Below are 21,874 nucleotides of genomic sequence, written 5' to 3'. Positions count from 1 at the left end.
TCATGGATGTATGACTCCACCAACCAGTCAAGTTGGAAAATTTAATAATGAAAAGTTGCTTAGTCCCACATGTCTGACTTGATATTGATTCTACATTTACAGACTCATCCAAATCCACAATAACGGAATGACAGAGTCAGTCTACTAATTTCAGGGGAAAGCTTGGTGATTAGGACATCATTATGTTAGGCTACACATTTTAAACCTGAAGTATTTTTGCTTTGTTGACATGTTTTATTCTTTATTCAGACTGAATGGCTGCAGGTTGTCAGAGATCAGTTGTGATTCTCTGGCCTCAGCTCTGAAGTCCAACCCCTCCCATCTGAGAGACCTGGACCTGAGTAAAAACTACCTGCAGGATTCTGGAGTGAAACTGCTGTGTGGATTTCTGGAGGATCCAGACTGTAGACTGAAAACTCTGAGGTCAGACACTATTTTCAGCTCTGTAAGATTAATATGATGTGAAAGTTGTGGTGACACTAAGCTGCAGAAATAAGGCTGATATTATACTGGTCCACCACACAAAATCTTAATGGTAAAGCCTGGTTTCCTTTTTAGTGCTTTAGGCAAGTGATTGTATCAGAACAATACTAAGCTACAGATTTAAAACTAGAAGATAGCAAGAAAGAACCTACACTGTATAATTCACTTAACCTCAAAATAACTGAATTATTAAAACTCAAGATGCTAGTTTGATGATATTGCATTTTCATTAGTGCAGAAATGCTAACAACATAAAATCAATCATCCAGAACAGTTGCTCAGTTAAACGACTTATTACATAACAATGCCAGTCTCTGGTTTCAGCTCTGGAGGATTTGCTCCTTTTCATTGTTTTATCATTTTGAGTAGAACACTTGGAGACGATTTTGTCCTCTAACGGTATGTTTCATTCTTTATTCAGACTGTGGTCCTGCAGTTTGTCAGCGATCAGCTGCACATACCTGGTCTCAGCTCTGAAGTCCAACCCCTCCCATCTGAAGGACCTGGATCTGAGCTACAACAAGCTGCAGGATCCAGGAGTGAAGCTGCTGTGTGGTTTTCTGGAGAATCCAGACTGTAGACTGGAGACTCTGGGGTCAGTTTCTTGAAAAACAGCAAATAATATGTTTAGATACTTTAAGAATACAGAATTGACAGAAAAGACAGAAATTGAACTGACTACATAACTACAAGCAAATATGCCCACAAATAAATGAGCTGAAAACAGCACACACACACACACACACACACACACACACACACACACACACACACACACACACACACACACACACACACACACATATACACACAGATCAAAGCATATTTCCAAATATAGGTGTTAACAGCATCAGTATAGTATTGATGCTCTGACATTATGATGATTCAATTAACTTCTAATTTCAGAGAAAAGCTCACTGATTAGGACATCCTGTATCTGACCGGATTATAAATTATTTTTATCTACATGTTTTCATTCAGACTCTGTGACTGCAGTTTGTCAGAGATCAGCTGTGATTCTCTGGCCTCAGGTCTGACGTCCAACCCCTCCCATCTGAGAGACCTGAACCTGAGTGAAAACAAGCTGCAGGATTCTGGAGTGAAGCTGCTGTGTGGTTTTCTGGAGAGTCCGCACTGTACACTGGAGACTCTGGGGTCAGATCACTGATTGATACTATTGTAGAACTTATATGTTAAATTTACCATTGAGTATAACTTATATACATAACATACATTCATAAAGTTGTAAATTTCTTTTGTCCACATTTTCTTTTTTCATTTTATACTTCATAAAGTCACATATATGTAGAGAAGATAATATCATACATCCTCTGGATGTGCTGGGACGCACCATCAGTGGTGTGACCTGGGTCCTCTGCTGTTTTTGGTGACTCTGAATTGCCATAAAGTTGCGAATGTGACCACAAACTTCGTCTTCTAAAGTTGCATTTTTGTTCTTTATTCAGACTGTGGTCCTGCAGTTTGTCAGAGATCAGCTGTACTTCTCTGGCCTCAGCTCTGACGTCCAACCCCTCTCATCTGAGAGAGCTGGACCTGAATGGAAACAATCTGCAGGATTCAGGAGTGGAGCTCCTGTGTGGTTTTCTGGAGAGTCCAGACTGTAGACTGGAGAGACTGAGGTCAGTGGAGGGTTAGAGTAAGTCCTTGCTGCTTTTAACAACATTGTACTGAACAAAGTTGGTATCAAAGCAAATATCCAGTGTTTCCTGTAAAGCTCCAACCTTCTCAGTGGCTGATTTCTATGAGGGGTGGACATAAAAATTAAATCATAAAACTAAAACGAATTGATAAACTTGATTGTGATTTTATTTGAAACAATGTTGCTCTGATAATAAACTGGGCTGTGTCACTTTCTATTGTATATCATTCACCATTCACAATACCCAAATGTCTAAATGTTTTTGTCTACAGTGCCACGTCTTCACCATCCTAGGAAATCACATCATTGTTAGAATGACTACCTGTTTCTGAAAAACAGAAGTGTGTGTTGGATTAATTCTCTCACTTCCCTCTCTTGATTTGCAACTGCAGGCCAGGCCTTCTCGTTGGGAGCCAAAAATGTGATCAGTTAGTCAGTGGGTGTGGTTTGGGATTGACATTCTGGGCAGATGTAAACAAAGTTGCTTGCTGTAAATGATAAATGTCAGTTACGGACTGTGAATGATGAATGGTAAACAGTAGAAAGTAGCACAGCCCTCATGAAATCACATGACAGGGTAAGACTGATTACTTTTAAATAAAACTCTGACCCATCCATTCACTTTGTATTTGTTGTGGTTGTGTTTGTCCCTACAGGGTCAACAACAGGGTGATGAAACCCTCCAGAGACAAAACATGTGAGTATTGAAACAAGATTCACAGACTTTGTTTGCAGGCAGAGCTACATCATCAGAATATTCCAATGTACTGCAAAACTGCAGTACTTCAGAAAAGAGAAGAAAAGATTACACCACTGATGATTTAACTGTGATCACATAACTTAACTGTGAAATAAGAAGGTTAAAAAATACTGTGCATTGGTTAAAGCTTACTAAATATTCTCAGTGAGTGTGCAGCCTGCTCCTGAAGAGGAAGATTTGGGCTCAGAGAATCCAAATAAAGGTAAGGTCAAGATGATTGTGCTTTTTAAATATTGGCCCGTGTGTGCTGTTTTCATAGAAAACAGACTTTAAGCCAAAGTATTTCTGCAGGTCTGTGATCAACAAGCATTAAATAAGCCTCACTAATTCCTTGTGACAATGCATCTGATACTTAAAACAAGTTAACTGCTGACATGGAGGAAAAGCTTATAATCACAGATGTGACTTTATATACAGCATATATACAAAAACAACACGTGGCCCCATCTGACATCTGTTGTGTCCTTTCTTCCCATCAGGTGACTCTGATATCAAAATAGACCCAAACACAGCAGACACAAAGCTGGATGTGTCTGAGGATGAAACAGAACTGAAGAAGGTAAAAATCATTGAATCCTGATGTTCCAGACACATTTAAAAGCTCGACACACAGCAGTAAATGGGAAAAATATCCAGAGCATTCAACAAATATCTCACATAGCTGGGTAGAGAGAGAAATGCATTACATGCCCTTTTGGATCAGAAAAATAAAACATCTATTGTCTACATTGAGGATCAAACTGAACAATCGGACAATTAAAAAATAACATTTAATTTCCTTAAGACAGTCAGACACTGTCCAGATTCAGCCAATTTCTTGCCCTAAATTTGTCATCTTGAGTCATTTTATAATCTGGACAAATGCCTGTGAGATCAGTTATTGTTTGACGTTCAGTTTGAGGTCACTTGATATTGCACCAACTAATATCCTGGAAACATCCTCAGATATTCTTGAGCAGACACTCACCATTAATGTTGTTCCTTTCCTGAACCCCAGCCTCCATTAAGCTTCACGCCTGAACTGCAAACTGAATCTACACAAGTCTCATACAGGTAATCATATAATACAATCACTTAACACTGTTTTAGGCAAAGTACCTCTTACAGCTTTCCTCTTTTGAGCCACAGCAATCTCCTGATGGTTTGGTCTCATCGATGGCTTCTGTCCCTCTCTCTCTCTGCAGCTCTGACTTGTCCGACTTGCCCTGATCTTTTCCCTCAGGACTCATGTCAACAGAGCAGAAAGGTTTAACAGGTTCAATGTGGTCATCAGCTTTCTGTGTCCTACAGGTTCAGGTGTCCTGGTCCAGGTGGGTTCCAGTGTACTTTGACTGGACTGGTGTTTGTCATGACTCAGAAAGCGCAGCTGCTCTACAAGACTGTCCAATGGGACGAGAGCCTCCTCCACTCCACGGGCAAGATGGCTGCAGGGCCGCTGTTTGATATCCAGTGTCCTGAGGATGCTGTCTATCAGCTCCACATCCCACACTGTGAAACAAAGGATGGTAAGCAAATTATTGTGTTTGTCAGAGCAACACTAAAGGCCTATTAGTGCCCCCTGCAGGCTGCAGCTTTCATTACAGCCAGAGTCTCAACAAATACCTGTCATAATACTCACAGTGTGATGTCTGTGATGTTTGACACCTCAATGACTTGTCTTAGTGTCCTAGATACAAATGATCACTACCATTATAATGAGGTTGTCCTCAATAAAGCAGATGTTGAATGTCTCTGTGTTTTCACAGCTCTGCTCTCTGAGTGCCGACTGTCTGTCGCCCACATCAGTGACGATGGAATGAGCATCCTCAAACCGCTGGAGATCACAGACACCCATGTGATTGTCAATGTCCCTCATCTCTCTGCCTTTGGCCTGGTCTGGGAGTTTTTAGGGAGGATTTGGAACAACATGAACCCAATCAGCGGCCAAGTTTTGCTGTTCCTGCGACCACCAAACCCAAAAACACAGAGGCAAAACCTCAATGTGCTTCTCCTGCCAATCAACATCCCCCTGGAGGAGGTAAAGAAATGCACTGGTGTGTGAGTGTGGGCTAGGAAAGGATGGTGGGTTTATCTGACCCTGGCTCTGTATGCCTAGTCAAGTTATACTGAGGATGAATCCTCATGAAAATGTTCTCATGTATTTTAAGGTGATTGCAAAACAGAGAAATTCTGAGTACATCCAGGCACCTTCCATATGCAGATTCATCAAAGACCAAAGTTACACTGTTCACTGTCCGAAGGCCTACAAAATACAGCCTCAGGTGAGTATTTCAAATAAATGGTTTTGTAACACACTGACAACCTTTTTAGTATACTTTTGACATTATCAAGACACTGACACTGGTGTTACTGGTTTTCAGAAAGCAGAGTTTTACCTGAATTTTGGACCAAACTACCACCCAACGTTTGAGATCCGCCTGCCTACAAACACAGAAGAAGCGACTATAACAGTCCGAGACCAAACAAATGAAGATGTCTGGGAGCATAATGTTGACCTGACTGGTAAAGATGAATAGAAAAGAAGAGAAGAGAGTGATAGTTATTGATTGGTCCATGGTGCCTTTATACTTTGTTTAAATACTGTCTTTATCTGATGTTGGTTTGTATCTTTTTCAAGTTTTGTTGCCACAAGAGTGTGTCAAACCAAATTATGTTATAGTTACAATGACAACAAAGCTTCCTTATGACACCAAACCATTCAGAGAGCCCTCATGCCCTATGGATGAGGGCATTGTCATCCTGTTTCTCCACTCATTTTTCAGGTTTTTCCTTTAATTTTCTAAATTAAAAGTACTTTTCTTGTCCATCTTCCAGATCCTGCTCCAGCAGGGACTCCAAGTGTCCTAGCGGACAGGAGTGTCCAAGTACAGACTCCAAGTGTCCCAGCATGGACTCCGAATATGCCTGAAGGGACTTCAACTGTTCCAGTATGGACTTCAGGTTCCCTAATGGGGATTCAGAGTGTCCAAGTACAGACTCCAAGTGTCCCGGCATTGACTCTGAGCATCCCAGCAGAAAAGAAGCTGATGACTGTTCGGACACAGTTCATTGACAGAGTGTCTGAACCTGTTCTACGTAAGCTGCAGGATAAACTCCTGGAACATGGAGTGATAACTGATGAGGAAATGGAGTCTGCTGGTACACTGAACAGAGCAGACACAGCTCGTATGGTAATCGACATGGTGAGAAAAAAGGGATCACGCGCCAGTTCAGCTCTGATCATTGCCCTCTGTGAAGAGGATTCATGTCTTGCAACAGAGTTAAACTTAATGTGAAGCAGAGACAGTTTGTATCAGGGTATCTCTGTCTTACACCAACAAATCTTTAATTCTTATAGTTTAAGAAAGATTTGTCAAAGCCTTAAAAATCCAACCTGCCTATTAGCTTAGCTGTCAGCTCAGAGCTCTAAATTTTATGAAGGTGTGGACAGTTTTACACAAATAAATACCAGTTTTCATGTCAGACAGCTCACACTTTTCCTGTGTGTGCATAGCTATATAACGTCCAGTGTCCAGAATTTTCATACATGCTGATGTTATGAATACTAAAAACCAGAATGAGTGAATCTGTGCTCTTTACTTGAGGAGTAGTCAAATGCTCTGTTTTGAACTTGTGCAAGTGGTTGAGCTGGTTTTAGGATGCTCACTATTTATTTGTATCCCCTTAATAATCTTTAATGACATTGTGGCAATTAGTTTTCTACTACACTGCTGACACACAGCCTCACAAGTTTAAATATGCAAATTTAAATAAACATAACTAAGAGAAAACAGTAACTACATTTATGCATCTATGCCATGAGTTAACAGTTATTTCTTTCCTATTGTTCCATGCTTTAATCAAGGGATTTCGCTGAACAATTTTTATTCTGGGTGTTTGTGGCAGTTGCATGTTTTCACACTTTTTCTCGACTTTCTACTACAAACTACTTGTCAAAAACTTTTTTTTATGTATAGTACCAGTTATGTTTATCCATATTAATTTTACTTGGTGAAAGTCTGAGGACTGCAGTTGCAAATAAATCAGTTTGAATCATTTACACTCATGTTTGTGGGATGCTTTATGAAACTGATGTGTGTTATGCACATACATGCTCAAACACAGTCACGTGATTTACAGTAAAGGGAAAAGGGAGGAGCAGTTCTGCTCAGCTAGAGGAGGAAATGCCGAAGCTTAAGTATTCAGTCAAAGCAGACTGTTTTAGAGTTGTTAGAGCAGCAGGATTAGAATATGGTGAGTAATATGCTGACTCTGTTGTCTCTGGGATTCTGTGATGTGGAGTGTCAACTTATACGGTATACTCTGAGTGTGTGTGGGCGTGTTACTTCCTGATCCGTCTGTGTGTGTGACTCTTATATAGAGTTGTTGCGACCCTTGTGTTTCTGAGCTCAGAAGATGAGTGACTGTGTAGTGAAAAAGGAGGACAGAGGAGAGTCTCTAGGATCAACAACCAAAGATGGATCCAAAGTTCCTCCTTCAGCCCTCAGTAATGAATCTGGACCCTCAGCTACAAGGTAAGAGAACAACTACAAACTCCTTAATATTTTTGTACAGGATTTGGTGCCTGGATGTGAGCCGGGGATGATGCGGTTTGGTACTGTGATCCAAGACCACCATTCTATCCCACAAACTTTTAGCAGTTTGAGAGCTCCTCTAAGTATGCACTTAAAGAAGAATTTGACCAATGGTCAGTACTGTATATGTATAAATACTGTAGGCTCTGCATGCTGAAACATGCATATACCTTCACAATTTTGAGTTTTCATTCAAAGCTACAAAGGCCTGACATGTCTGGCTACATTTGCTAAGCTATGATCAGTTGCTGTTTTGACAAGGGATTTACCAAATGAGTGACTTGCCATCTAATTATCTAGGCAATGTTGTTAAAAATATTTTTGTTAAAATTATCTGTGGAATGTTTTTTTTTTTTTTTTACTTAAAAAGAAATATGTTCATGTCCATAAAGGAGGAAGAGGAACGATATTTCTGTGGAGTATTCCTGCTGTATTTTGTGTCAGGATGTCCTAAAGGATCCAGTCTCCACCAGCTGTGGACACTGGTTCTGCAGAGAGTGCATCACCTCATACTGGGACCAGTCTGGTTCGTCAGGAAATACCTCCTGTCCCCAGTGTGGAAAAAGATCCAAAACAAGACCTGGACCACAGACAGCCAGTCAGACCAGCACTGTACAAAGTAAGAGTGTCTGCCAATGTCATCATTTCTGAGACATGATGTGTTGCAGCAATCACTTAACATGCTTCTGTTTTTCCCTCTATTCCAGCAGACAGTGTTCTGCAGGAGGTTTTAGATGAACATAAGATCAGTCTGAGGAAGAGATGTGAACGTGTGACTGAAGGAACTGATGAAACAGGAAGTGAAAGCCTCCTCAACAGGATCTACACTGAGCTCTACATCACAGAGGGACAGAGTGAAGAGGTTAATACCCAACATGAGGTGAGGCAGCTTGAGACGGCTTCCAAGATGAAGACCCACCATGACACTCCAATCAAGTGCCACGACATCTTCAAAGCCTTAACTGACCAACAGAGACACATCAGAGTGGTTCTGACCAACGGTGTCGCTGGTGTTGGAAAAACCTTCTCGGTGCAGAAGTTCACTCTGGACTGGGCAGAGGGCTTGGAAAACCAAGATGTCAGTCTGCTGGTTCTGCTTTCATTCAGGGAGCTGAACTTGATCAAAGATGAGCAGTACAGTCTTCTCATGCTGCTCCAAGTTTTCCATCCAACATTACAGAAGGTCACAGCAGAGACGCTCACTGTCTGTAAAGTTCTGTTCATCTTTGACGGCCTGGATGAAAGCAGACTGTCACTGGATTTTCACAACACCAAGGTTGTTTTTGATGTCACACAGAAGTCACCAGTCAATGTTCTGTTGACAAACCTCATCCAGGGGAATCTGCTTCCCTCAGCTCTGGTCTGGATAACTTCCCGACCTGCAGCAGCAAGTCAGGTCCCTCCCACATGCATTGACAGGGTAACAGAAGTACGAGGCTTCAATGACATCCAAAGGGAAGAGTACTTCAGGAGGAGATTCAGTGACGAAAAGGTGTCCAACAGAATCATTTCACACATCAAGGCATCCAAGAGCCTCCACATCATGTGTCAAATCCCAGTCTTCTGCTGGATCTCTGCTACAGTTCTGGAGCACATGTTGACTACTGACCAGAAAGGAGAGCTGCCCAAGACCGTGACTGACCTGTACTCACACTTCCTGCTGGTTCAGACAAAGAGGAAGAAGCACAAGTATGATGAGGGACAAGAGACAAGTCCACAGGAGCTGATGGAGGCTGACAGGGAAGTTCTTCTGAAGCTGGGGAGGCTGGCGTTTGAAAATCTGGAGAAAGGAAATATCATGTTCTATGAAGAGGACCTGGAGCAGTGTGGTCTTGATGTCAAAGAGGCCTTGGTGTACTCAGGAGTTTGCACAGAAATCTTCAAAAGAGAGTGTGTGATCTTCCAGAAAACAGTCTACTGCTTTGTTCATCTGAGCATTCAGGAGTTTCTCGCTGCAGTCTACATGTCCCACTGTTACACCAATAGGAAGACACAGGTACTGAAGAACTTCCTGGGAGAAGACTGGAAATATAAAAACCCATTGGAGGAGTTCAGAGTGAGTGAAGATGAGGAAAATTATGACAGTGACTTGGCATACCTGGAAGATGATGACTATGATGATGATGTTGATTATGATGATGATGATGATCATTACAATGACTATGATGATGATCATAATGATGATGACTATATTGATGTTGATAATGATCCTTATGATGAAGATGATCACAATGATGACTATAGTGATGATGATAATGATCCTTATGATGAAGATGATTATGACTATAGTGATGATGATAATGATCCTTATGATGAAGATGATCACCAGTATGATGAAGATAATAATCATGATAGTGACAATGACAATGATCATGATAATGATGATCATGATGACATGCATGATGATGATCAAGATGATGGTGTTGCTAACGTATACCCTTCACCAGCAGCCTTCCTGAAGCTAACAATGGAAAAAGCACTCAGGAGTAGAAATGGCCACCTGGACCTTTTTGTTCGCTTCCTTCATGGCCTCTCTCTAGAGTCCAACCAGAAACTCTTAGGAGACCTTCTGGGTCAGACAGAGAACAGTCCGGAAATCATCCAGAGAGCCATCAACAACCTGAAGGAGATGAACATTGATGACATCTCTCCCGACAGAAGCATCAACATCTTCCACTGTCTGGTGGAGATGAACGACCACTCAGTACATCAGGAGATCCAAGAGTTCCTGAAATCAGAGAACAGATCAGAGAAGAAACTCTCTGAGATCCACTGCTCAGCTCTGGCCTACATGTTGCAGATGTCAGAGGAGGTTCTGGATGAGTTGGACCTGAGAAAGTACAACACATCAGACCAGGGACGACAGAGACTGATTCCAGCTGTGAGGAACTGCATGAAAGCACGGTAAGTTCTGACATGATCTTAGCCAAAACATAACAGACCTCACCTCAAGGCACTTCACTGATAAACATTTGCTTACATTATCATAAACCACCATAAACTACTGATCATAGCAGACAAAAACATGTTTTGTCATGTGTTTTGTTTATCAGATACACTGAATATATTTTTATTACAAATTGTCTCATTCTATTATAACATATTGTTATTCTCTAATCACAGACTTACTGCATGTGAGCTCTCAGAGACTCACTATGAAGTCGTGGCTTCAGCTCTGAAATCAAACCCCTCCTATCTGAAAGAGTTGGACCTAAGTGGAAATGACCTGCAGGATTCTGGGGTGAAACAGCTGTCTTCTGGACTGGAGAGTCTAAACTGTGGACTGGAGACTCTGAGGTCAGTTCACTGACTGGAGCTGTTATAAACCAGCTCAGCTACTAAATACAGAATGCCTGATTTGCTATATATGGTCTAGATGTAGACTTGACTGAGGTCAGCAGCATTTGATGACATGTGTTGACATGAATAGGTATACGAATGTTATGGTGACATTTAGCTGATGTTTGTAGAGGGCTGACATTACGATGATCCACTGTAACAGAATGACAAAGTTACTAATTTTAGGAAAAGTTCAGCCTGACATGTTTGCTATCTTTAAAAACTTGAGGATCTTTTGTAGAATACAAATACATTTGCCTGCACATCCTGATCCATAGTGGGTATCTTAATGTTGATTTTATCATTTAATTTGGGTGTAAAGTGAAACTGAGATATTCAGATATTTGTTAAACATTGTCACCATGACATGTTTGTCTTTGAGATTCTACTAAAGATGCTTTGTCTCCTCAAATTACATGTTTTACTCTGTCTTCAGATTGAGTGACTGCAGTTTGTCAGAGATCAACTGTGCTTCTCTGGCCTCAGCTCTGAAGTCCAACCCCTCCCACCTCAGAGCTCTGGACCTGAGTCTCAATGACCTGCAGGATCCAGGAGTGACAGAGCTGTGTGGTTTTCTGGAGAGTCCAGACTGTAGACTGGAGGCTCTGAGGTCAGTTCACTGCCTGTCTGTTACTGTTGTGGAATGTGTCTTTAATCCATAACTGAACCTAATTTATCTTACATACATAATACATACATAACTTGAATACATTTCTAAGACAAATAATTATTTCTTCAGCTTCAGTGAGTTGTCATGAATAATGTCTGTTCACTTAAATTAAACATAACTGACACACTCCCATTTCTCACAGTCACAGGACTGATGTCTTCTGAAATTTCAATGAACAGATTTAAGAGATTTATTTAATTAACTAATTAAGACATTTAGGATTGGATTGTAAATTATTTTTACTTCATTTATTCTCTATTCAGATTGAGCTTCCTGCAATTTGTCAGAGATCAGCTGTGCTTCTCTGGCCTCAGCTCTAAAGTCCAACCCCTCTCATCTGAAAGAACTGGATCTGAGTAGAAACTACCTGCAGGATTCAGGAGTGAAGCTTCTGTGTGGTTTTCTGGAGAGTCCCGGCTGTAGACTGGAGACTCTGAGGTCAGTTCACTGTCTGTCACTCTTTTAGGTCTTAGGTCTAAAATTGAGGTTGGCAGCATGTTATGAATCTGTGATGATATGAATACGGTATATGAATGAAGATGTCTGCAGAAGCCTTACATGATGACCCACGATAACACAATGACAAAGCCACTCTACTAATTCTAGAGAAAGGCTCATTGATTACTGAGCTGATTTGATTATAAATATATATTTTTTCTAAATAATTTCTTCTTTATTAAGGTTGTGGTCCTGCTATTTGTCAGAGATCAGCTGTGCTTTTCTGGTCTCAGCCCTAAAGTCCAACCCCTTCCATCTGAGAGAACTGGATCTGAGTGGAATTTGGGACCTGCAGATTTCAGACCTCAAGGAGCTGTGTGGTTTCTTGGAGAGTCCAGACTGTAGACTGGAGGCTCTAAAGTTAGTAGTCAGTCCATGCTGCTTTAAAATTGGACTTTTCACTTACTAGATTTATTATTAGGTTTAATAATGCTAACTCAAACAAAATCTGTGTATTTACCAATCACACTGTAATTCTTGTGGTTGTGTGCGTCCCAAAAGGGTCAATGACAGGGAGATTAAAGCCTCCAGAGACAAAACATGTGAGTACTGAAACAATGTCTCCTGTTCAATCTACCATGTGCTGATTAGTCCTGGAATATGACTGTTGTTGTTTACATGAGTCTCACTCCTGACTTGGACTTGTCTGAGTTCAATTTGACACTCCTATCAGTATTTATGTGCATTGAGATGGGTAATAATGTTGTGTTACACATCATTTTATCATTTTACAAATTTCTGTTGTTCAAATTAAGTTGAGTTGACAGCAGATATTTGGACATATCCACTCAGCATGATACGCACCCAGTAGGAAACCAGGAGCCTCTGATGTCTGTTGTGTCTCTTCTCCTCCCATCAGATGTCTCTTATGTCAAACTGGACCCAAACACAGACACAGAGCTGGATGCATCTGAGGACAACACGGAGCTGATGAAGGTGAATAAAAACCATTGTATCCTGATATTCCAGATGGATTTAAGGAATTAACACATATCAGGAACAAAAAAAACTAAAACATCTACTGACAGTTTTCTGTGAGATTAATTGATATCCACGTGATTTGTGATCTATTATGTGGCACCAACTACTTTGACACAGGTGGAGCTAGAAACATCCTCTTCAGATATTCTTGAGACAGTTATTGATGTCATTTGTACCTTTGACATGTTAAAGTTCAAGTCTGTTGCTTTTTTTAAGCTTTTATGAACAATTAATGACTCTAAGTAGGCTCCTTCTCCTCCTTCTCCAGACTGTAGACTATTTAAAACTACTCAGATGTCATTTGTAAATTATTACAATGGCACATATATTGAACGCAACTTATTTCTAGTCAAACAGCTGACGTTGTTCCTTTCTGATTACCAGCCTCCATCAAGCTTCACACCAGAACTGCAAACTGAATCTACACAAGTCGCATACAGGTAATCATATAATACAATCACTTAACACTGTTAAGTACCTCATACAGCTTTCCTCTTCTGAGCCACAACAGTCTTTTGATCGGATTTGTGCAAATGGGTGGCTCTTGTCCCTCTCTCTCCCTCAGTGCTCAGTATATTACCAGTAGTCCATCCCACAGAAGATACAAGGTTTCTCAGAGGGTGTTGTTTGTTCCCCAGGTGTGATATAGATGAAGCTGCGCTTGGAAGGATTTACTTGCCACCAAGAATTCTTGCACTGATGGCTTTAGAAATTTCCTGCAGGATTTTATCATGTTAATGGTACATCCCCCACCCTAGTGCTTTAGAACAGCCATCAGGGTGTGGTCCAGGGTTTGGTGCTCTCTGCTGTCTGTGTTTCGCCCCTTTGTGTGAGGATTCATTGCATGTTACTGTTGCCCAAACTTTCTGATCAGTTTATTATAGTATGCAAAACTGATGCTCTTGAAGTTCTCCTTTTTACTCCAAACTCTTTATTCAGTCCTCCAGTCTTCTACTATGCTGCATCTCTACTACTCGCAGGAGCTTCCACAAACACAGCAAAGAGTTTTGGACAATTATTCTGCTACTGTTGATGAGGTGTTGGTCTTGGTAGAAAGCTTGATTGTGCTTTGTAGATTACTTCTCACTGCAGCTCTGACTCATCAGACTTGTGTTTCCAGTTCTCACTGTGCATTTCATGGTCTTCAGTTCCCTGTAAAGATTCTGATCTCTAGTAGCACTATGGAGCAGCAGTTTTGGGTGGGTGCCCATTTTATTTGTGTCATGCATGTGCACCAGGTCTCACATGTACATGGATGATGTGTTACACAGTGCTGCCAATGGTTCCTCGCTGTTCCACTGATCTATAGGTGGTGGTAACAATGTAGGATCTGTGTCCTACAGGTTCAGGTGTCCTGGTCCAGGTGGGTTCCAGTGTGCTTTGACTGGACTGGTGTTTGTCATGACTCAGAAAGCGCAGCTGCTCTACAAGACTGTCCAATGGGACGAGAGCCTCCTCCACTCCACGGGCAAGATGGCTGCAGGGCCGCTGTTTGATATCCAGTGTCCTGAGGATGCTGTCTATCAGCTCCACATCCCACACTGTGAAACAAAGGATGGTAAGCAAATTATTGTGTTTGTCAGAGCAACACTAAAGGCCTATTAGTGCCCCCTGCAGGCTGCAGCTTTCATTACAGCCAGAGTCTCAACAAATACCTGTCATAATACTCACAGTGTGATGTCTGTGATGTTTGACACCTCAATGACTCGTCTTAGTGTCCTAGATACAAATGATCACTACCATTATAATGAGGTTGTCCTCAATAAAGCAGATGTTGAATGTCTCTGTGTTTTCACAGCTCTGCTCTCTGAGTGCCGACTGTCTGTCGCCCACATCAGTGACGATGGAATGAGCATCCTCAAACCGCTGGAGATCACAGACACCCATGTGATTGTCAACGTCCCTCATCTCTCTGCCTTTGGCCTGGTCTGGGAGTTTTTAGGGAGGATTTGGAACAACATGAACCCAATCAGCGGCCAAATTTTGCTGTTCCTGCGACCACCAAACCCAAAAACACAGAGGCAAAACCTCAATGTGCTTCTCCTGCCAATCAACATCCCTCTGGAGGAGGTAAAGAAATGCATTGGTGTGTGGGTGTGGGCTAGGAAAGGATGGTGGGTTTATCTGACCCTGGCTCTGTATGCCTAGTCAAGTTATACTGAGGATGAATCCTCATGAAAATGTTCTCATGTATTTTAAGGTGATTGCAAAACAGAGAAATTCTGAGTACATCCAGGCACCTTCCATATGCAGATTCATCAAAGACCAAAGTTACACTGTTCACTGTCCGAAGGCCTACAAAATACAGCCTCAGGTGAGTATTTCAAATAAATGGTTTTGTAACACACTGACAACCTTTTTAGTATATTTTTGACATTATCAAGACACTGACACTGGTGTTACTGGTTTTCAGAAAGCAGAGTTTTACCTGAATTTTGGACCAAACTACCACCCAACGTTTGAGATCCGCCTGCCTACAAACACAGAAGAAGTGACTATAACGGTCCGAGACCAAACAAATGAAGATGTCTGGGAGCATAATGTTGACCTGACTGGTAAAGATGAATAGAAAAGAAGAGAAGAGAGTGATAGTTATTGATTGGTCCATGGTGCCTTTATACTTTGTTTAAATACTGTCTTTATCTGATGTTGGTTTGTATCTTTTTCAAGTTTTCTTGCCACAGGAGAGTGTCAAACCAAATTTTGTTGTAGGTACAATGACAACAAAACTTCCTCAGATCACCTTCAGTCTGCTACAATTTTAATGGATCTTATTGGCCATGGATCTCCAGGGCCAATGTGTATAAAATTAGTGAGAAATGGTCCTGAATCAGTCAATAGTTGTTGCCTATATATCTATGTACAGATACATCAGGTGTCAAATTAAATAAAAACATAAAGTGTCTTAGTAAGTTGTAGGGCTGCCAGAACAACTTCAGTGTACCTTGGCATTGATTCTCCAAGTCTCTGGAACTCTACTGGAGGTATGAAGCACCATTTTCCCAGACAATATTCCCTCATTTGGTGTTTGATGATGGTGGTGGAGAGCGCTGTCTAACACATCAGTCCAAAGTCTCCCCATGGTGCTCATTTGTGTTTGAGATCTGGTGACTGTGAAGGCCATAGCATATAATTCACATAATTTTCAGTCACATCAAACCATTCAGTGAGCCTTCATGCCCTATGGATGAGGGCAATGTCATCCTGTTTCACCACTCATTTTCCTTTAATTTGTCACCTGTCTCTATACTATATACAGTATATGTTATATTTAACACAAGTACTTTTCTTGTCCATCTTTCAGATCCTGGCTCCAGCAGGGACTCCAAGTGTCCCAGCGGACAGGAGTGTCCAAGTACAGACTCCAAGTGTCCCAGCATGGACTCCGAATATGCCTGAAGGGACTTCAAGTGTTCTAGTATGGACTCCAGGTTCCCCAACGGGGATTCAGAGTGTCCAAGAACAGACTCCAAGTGTCCCGGCATTGACTCTGAGCATCCCAGCAGAAAAGAAGCTGATGACTGTTCGGACACAGTTCATCGACAGAGTGTCTGAACCTGTTCTACGTAAGCTGCAGGATAAACTCCTGGAACATGGAGTGATAACTGATGAGGAAATGGAGTCTGCTGGTACACTGAACAGAGCAGACACAGCGCGTATGGTAATCGACATGGTGAGAAAAAAGGGATCACGCGCCAGTTCAGCTCTGATCATTGCCCTCTGTGAAGAGGATTCATGTCTTGCAACAGAGTTGAACTTAATGTGAAGCAGAGACGATTTGTATCAGGGTATCTCTGTCTTACACCAACACATTTTTAATTCTCAAGTTAAACTTTAGCCATTTCATCTATTGTTTACGCATAGCAGGTAGATATGTTAAAACTGCATGAATCAGGGTTACCTGTACTGTACAGAGTCACATGATAAATTTTGTCTAATGTATGTTTCCACAGTTCAGTTCCACTAATTCATCAGTTCAACAACCACATCATTTCATAGGTTTAATTTGGAGTTGGACCCTGTGTTCTGTTGTGGACATGAAAATCTATTCTGCTTTGACTCATCAAAGATTTGTATACTGACACAAATGTAGCTGTACAATTACTTAATGTTTGGCACTATGCTTTACGGTTAATAAATAACATTTTTTGTCTCAAATCATCTGTGTTGTAGGTCTATTTCCTGTTTTCAGTTAAACACAAACTGTGCAAACATAACTTTAGATTAACATTAGATTATAATCACTACAGGTTTTAATCTGGTCAGCATGAAATAATCTAATTCTAAATCATGACGACAACATGGACAATGAGAACAACTGCAATGAGAAATATTCTTCTCCCTGCTTCCTCCGTATCTGTCCAAAATAAAACCACCGACCAGCATCATCCAGCTGCTCAGGAGAACATTGAAAGGCTCTCATTTATACTGACCTAAGGACAGTCTAAGTCAGTGCTGAAGAAATGATGTGTACTGTTTGTTTTAGTGCAGGTCATTTTAGTCTTGTTTTACTCTTATTTATCTTATTGTTTTTAGAGTTGATTATTTTAGATTAGATTTTAGTAAAATCTTTATTTGTGCCTATAGTATGGTGGTAGTCTCCAGTCACATGTATGGAAGTGTGCTGGCGGTCCACTCTAACTTTGATGGTGATATGGTTTGTGTTGCCACATTTTGTAGTGTGGTTTTTTATTTGACGCGTTGGCATTGGTTGGTATTATCCTTTTCACAGGCAGAATACGCCCACACAGACTCTTGTGGCTTCTTTACTGAGGCCACTGCATTTCCATTCAATGACTAATTCCAGGTATTTACAACTCATGGGAATCATACTTAGAGAAAAGGGAACAAACCACACAGTCACTGAGTCAAAATCAAATCTATTTCAAAATTGAACTTGTTCAACCCAAGACAGATGCTGTGAAAGCAACACATGCACATGCACGTAGACAGACTTAGGTTTTCCTTTAAATGAAAGGGGGAGTGGCAGCTGAAACTGTAAGTGCTCAGTCATTTAGTCCAGACTCCATTTTAAATGGATAGAGCATGAGGAGGAAAACTGAAGGCTGAGACGGGGTGAGTGTTAATACAACATTATTATTATTTTATTGTCAGACACTCAGAGTCAGTTTTCTCCCGGTGGACTGCAGAGGGAAGATGATGCAGAATGAATTTCTGTCCGTGCGAAGAGACTAAAGGAAAAAGAAGAGATTAAAACCTTGCATGTGTTTGTATGGTATTTTAGGGTGTGCCTCTCAAACAGACTTGTTTGTTCACGATCCTTGTGTTTCTGGGCTCACAGTCAGTGTTACTGGTTTACCTCTCAGACTGACTGAAGTGCAGAAGATGAGTGTTAGTGTAAATGAAGAGGAGAACAGAGCAGGTTCTCCAGTATCCAGCTGTCTGTCCATGAAAAGTGACTGGTCCAAAGGACTTCCCCCAACCTTCAGCAATGAACCAGGATCCTCAGACACAAAGTAAGACAACTGCTACAAGCTAATTTATATTGCATATTTTCAGTTATTGCTTCCAATTACATTTTTTAGTTTGTAGTATAGTTTGTATATTTGAAGTTCCACTAAAATGCATATTCTAACTAAAATATCAGAATTTCTTCTTGACAGAGACAAGGAGAGATTCAGTCAGTCACACAAAACATCAGACTTCCCAATTACCAGAAGTAACAGTAGTTCATCAATGGCTTTCATCAGAGGATTTAAGTTTTTCAAAGGATAGTAATAACACCATGTTTGTGTTTGCAGAGGTCAGCACCACAAACTGACACCAGGGTCTCCACTATCCAGTTGTCTGTCTATGAAGAGTGACTGGTCCAAAGATTCCCCTCTATACTTCAGTAATGAACCTGGACCCTCAGACACAAGGTAAGAGACGGTTTTTTTCTCTAAATTGACCTGATGCACTGAGGATGAGGACAAAATTATCTACTGAAACATTTCTATTCATGATGGAAAACTCTTAGTGCAGATAGTTGAGAGTAGAAGGGACTGACAGAAAATATCAAGGGAAGCATACTACGGTTATATGCTGTGTGTTAGAGTCTATCACAGTGATTCAGATCACTTGCAACCAAAGCTCAAATCTAACTAACCCAAGCTAAGCTGCACAACGTGCCCGCAAAACAGTAAAGAACGTGATCAGCTCTCTTTACTGGAAGGCTTTTACTGTGAAGTAGCTGCAGGAAGTCTTCATTTCCTAAAATAACAAACTATGGACATATCACTACAATCAATAGGAAAAACAGCTAGTGTTTATGAAAGCAGGAGTGTTCTATTCTCTGTGACCATCTGAGCCTCTAGACAGTATTGGACACATCTTGATCTTTTCCAATGAACAATCAACAAGTCAAGTTCAAGTTATAAAGAAATGTCTTCACAGAGAGGAGACAGGGAGTGGTGTTTCTGTGGAGGAGCAGCTGCCCTGCTGTGCTTGGTGTCAGGACATCCTGAAGGATCCAGTCTCCACTAGCTGTGGACACTGGTTATGCAGACAGTGCATCATCTCATACTGGGATCAGCCTGGTTCATCAGAAGAAAGATACAGAATAAGCCCTGGCCTGCAGAAAACCAGTCAGACCAGCACTGTACAAAGTAAGACTGCAAAACTGTCTGCTGATGTCATCATTTCTGAGACATGTTGTGTTGCAGCAATCACTTAACATGCTTCTGTTTTTCCCTCTATTCCAGCAGATAGTGTTCTGCAGGAGGTTTTAGATGAACATAAGATCAGTCTGAGGAAGAGATGTGAACGTGTGACTGAAGGAACTGATGAAACAGGAAGTGAAAGCCTCCTCAACAGGATCTACACTGAGCTCTACATCACAGAGGGACAGAGTGAAGAGGTTAATACCCAACATGAGGTGAGGCAGCTTGAGACGGCTTCCAAGATGAAGACCCACCATGACACTCCAATCAAGTGCCACGACATCTTCAAAGCCTTAACTGACCAACAGAGACACATCAGAGTGGTTCTGACCAACGGTGTCGCTGGTGTTGGAAAAACCTTCTCGGTGCAGAAGTTCACTCTGGACTGGGCAGAGGGCTTGGAAAACCAAGATGTCAGTCTGCTGGTTCTGCTTTCATTCAGGGAGCTGAACTTGATCAAAGATGAGCAGTACAGTCTTCTCATGCTGCTCCAAGTTTTCCATCCAACATTACAGAAGGTCACAGCAGAGACGCTCACTGTCTGTAAAGTTCTGTTCATCTTTGACGGCCTGGATGAAAGCAAATTTTCATTGGATTTTGACAACATGAAAATTGTTTCTGATGTCACACAGAAGTCACCAGTCAATGTTCTGTTGACAAACCTCATCCAGGGGAATCTGCTTCCCTCAGCTCTGGTCTGGATAACTTCCCGACCTGCAGCAGCAAGTCAGATCCCTCCCACATGCATTGACAGGGTAACAGAAGTACAAGGCTTCAATGATGCCCAAAAGGAGGAGTACTTCAGGAGGAGATTCAGTGACAAAGAGCTGTCCAACAGAATCATCTCACACATTAAAGAATCCAGGAGCCTCCACATCATGTGTCGAGTCCCAGTCTTCTGCTGGATCTCTGCTACAGTTCTGGAGCACATGTTGACTAGATGCCGGAGAGGAACACTGCCCAAGACCCTGACTGACCTGTACTCACACTTCCTGCTGGTTCAGACAAAGAGGAAGAAGCACAAGTATGATGAGGGACAAGAGACAAGTCCACAAGAGCTGACAGAGGCTGACAGGGAAGTTCTTCTGAAGCTGGGGAGGCTGGCGTTTGAAAATCTAGAGAAAGGAAACATCATGTTCTATGAAGAGGACCTGGAGCAGTGTGGTCTTGATGTCAAAGAGGCCTTGGTGTACTCAGGAGTTTGCACAGAAATCTTCAAAAGAGAGTGTGTGATCTTCCAGAAAACAGTCTACTGCTTTGTTCATCTGAGCATTCAGGAGTTTCTGGCTGCAGTCTACATGTTCCACTGTTACACCAACAGAAACAGAGAGGCATTGAAGGCTTTCATGGGAAAAAAACATATTAATTCAACCCTGGATGTCTTCCTGCTGGGAGCAGTAAAAACATCCTTGAAGAGTAAAAATGGCCACCTGGACCTGTTTGTTCGCTTCCTTCATGGCCTCTCTCCTGAGTCCAACCAGAAACTCTTTGGAGGCCTACTGGGTCAGACAGAGAACAGTCCGGAAATCATCCAGAGAGTCATCAACAACCTGAAGGAGATGAACAGTGATTATGTTTCTCCTGACAGAAGCATCAACATCTTCCACTGTCTGATGGAGATGAACGACCACTCAGTACATCAGGAGATCCAAGAGTTCCTGAAGTCAGAGAACAGATCAGAGGAGAAACTCTCTGAGATCCACTGCTCAGCTCTGGCCTACATGCTGCAGATGTCAAATGAAGTTCTGGATGAGTTGGACCTGAAGAAGTACAACACATCACATCAGGGTCGACTGAGACTGATCCCAGCTGTGAGGAACTGCAGGAGGGCTCTGTAAGTCCACATGTAATTGTCAACATTATAGCCATTAATGGCCAAGTGTAATGTGCATGTGTGTAAAATGCATCAATTGTATACAGATCACACCATAAAACTTACACACAATAAAAGTTTTGGTAAACGTCTGTTACACCTGCTAGAAAATTTTACTTGAGATGTTCTCGCTGGCAAATATTCAGTTAAGCTTTGAGAGCAAGAACAGCTTCTTTTTATTGTATGTAAGTATGCATGATCTTGTTGATATTTCTGTATAATAAAGCTTAATTCACAATTATTTTTCCATTTTCACCTAAACTAGGAGCAATTTTGAGCTCAGTGTGTTGCTTAAGAACACGACCTAGGCTACCACCTGAGCTTTTTCCTCTCTATCAGCTTTGTCAACAAAATACAGAGTCTAATATAGAAGC

General features: G+C 41.5%; 2 protein-coding genes across 12 annotated transcripts in view; both read left to right on the top strand.

The window, feature by feature from the left end:
* The window catches only part of LOC108881756 (NACHT, LRR and PYD domains-containing protein 12), a 30,522-nt gene that overhangs the window by 4,085 nt on the left and 4,563 nt on the right, over positions 1-21,874 (top strand). For 2 of the 11 annotated variants that reach the window (XM_051066819.1, XM_051066815.1), the window contains exons 3-13: positions 8,185-10,381; positions 10,601-10,774; positions 11,253-11,426; positions 12,168-12,344; positions 12,486-12,526; positions 12,844-12,920; positions 13,350-13,405; positions 14,309-14,523; positions 14,764-15,035; positions 15,166-15,279; positions 15,379-17,123. In XM_051066819.1, the coding sequence (XP_050922776.1) occupies positions 8,185-10,381; positions 10,601-10,774; positions 11,253-11,426; positions 12,168-12,344; positions 12,486-12,526; positions 12,844-12,920; positions 13,350-13,405; positions 14,309-14,523; positions 14,764-15,035; positions 15,166-15,279; positions 15,379-15,534 (3,653 nt within the window). In that variant the 3' untranslated portion in view covers positions 15,535-17,123. Of the gene's footprint in view, positions 1-7,011; positions 7,137-7,263; positions 7,418-7,869; positions 8,097-8,184; positions 10,382-10,600; positions 10,775-11,252; positions 11,427-12,167; positions 12,345-12,485; positions 12,527-12,843; positions 12,921-13,349; positions 13,406-14,308; positions 14,524-14,763; positions 15,036-15,165; positions 15,280-15,378; positions 17,124-17,914; positions 18,042-18,267; positions 18,443-18,727; positions 18,848-19,361; positions 19,574-19,669; positions 21,462-21,874 lie in introns of those variants that run through there. The other 9 variants (XM_018673881.2, XM_051066821.1, XM_051066818.1 and 6 more) reach the window with 8 other exon arrangements.
* LOC108881755 (uncharacterized) lies at positions 2,021-6,944 on the top strand. The gene is made up of 10 exons (XM_018673887.2): positions 2,021-2,140; positions 2,800-2,840; positions 3,049-3,105; positions 3,383-3,462; positions 3,901-3,956; positions 4,194-4,408; positions 4,649-4,920; positions 5,051-5,164; positions 5,264-5,405; positions 5,718-6,944. Exons 2-10 carry the CDS (start codon positions 2,816-2,818, stop codon positions 6,176-6,178), a joined length of 1,422 nt encoding a protein of 473 aa, XP_018529403.2. The 5' UTR covers positions 2,021-2,140; positions 2,800-2,815; the 3' UTR covers positions 6,179-6,944.

This window comes from Lates calcarifer, linkage group LG24, assembly GCF_001640805.2.
Source record: "Lates calcarifer isolate ASB-BC8 linkage group LG24, TLL_Latcal_v3, whole genome shotgun sequence".
NCBI lineage: Eukaryota > Metazoa > Chordata > Actinopteri > Centropomidae > Lates > Lates calcarifer.
This window is presented reverse-complemented; position numbering and strand designations above follow the sequence as displayed.

Coding starts and splice junctions, on each gene's coding strand:
- LOC108881755 (XM_018673887.2), top strand. CDS start 2,816: ATGAAACCCTCCAGAGACAAAACAT. Junction 2,841..3,048: donor ACCCTCCAGAGACAAAACAT/GTGAGTATTGAA, acceptor AAATATTCTCAG/TGAGTGTGCAGCCTGCTCCT. Junction 4,409..4,648: donor ACACTGTGAAACAAAGGATG/GTAAGCAAATTA, acceptor GTGTTTTCACAG/CTCTGCTCTCTGAGTGCCGA.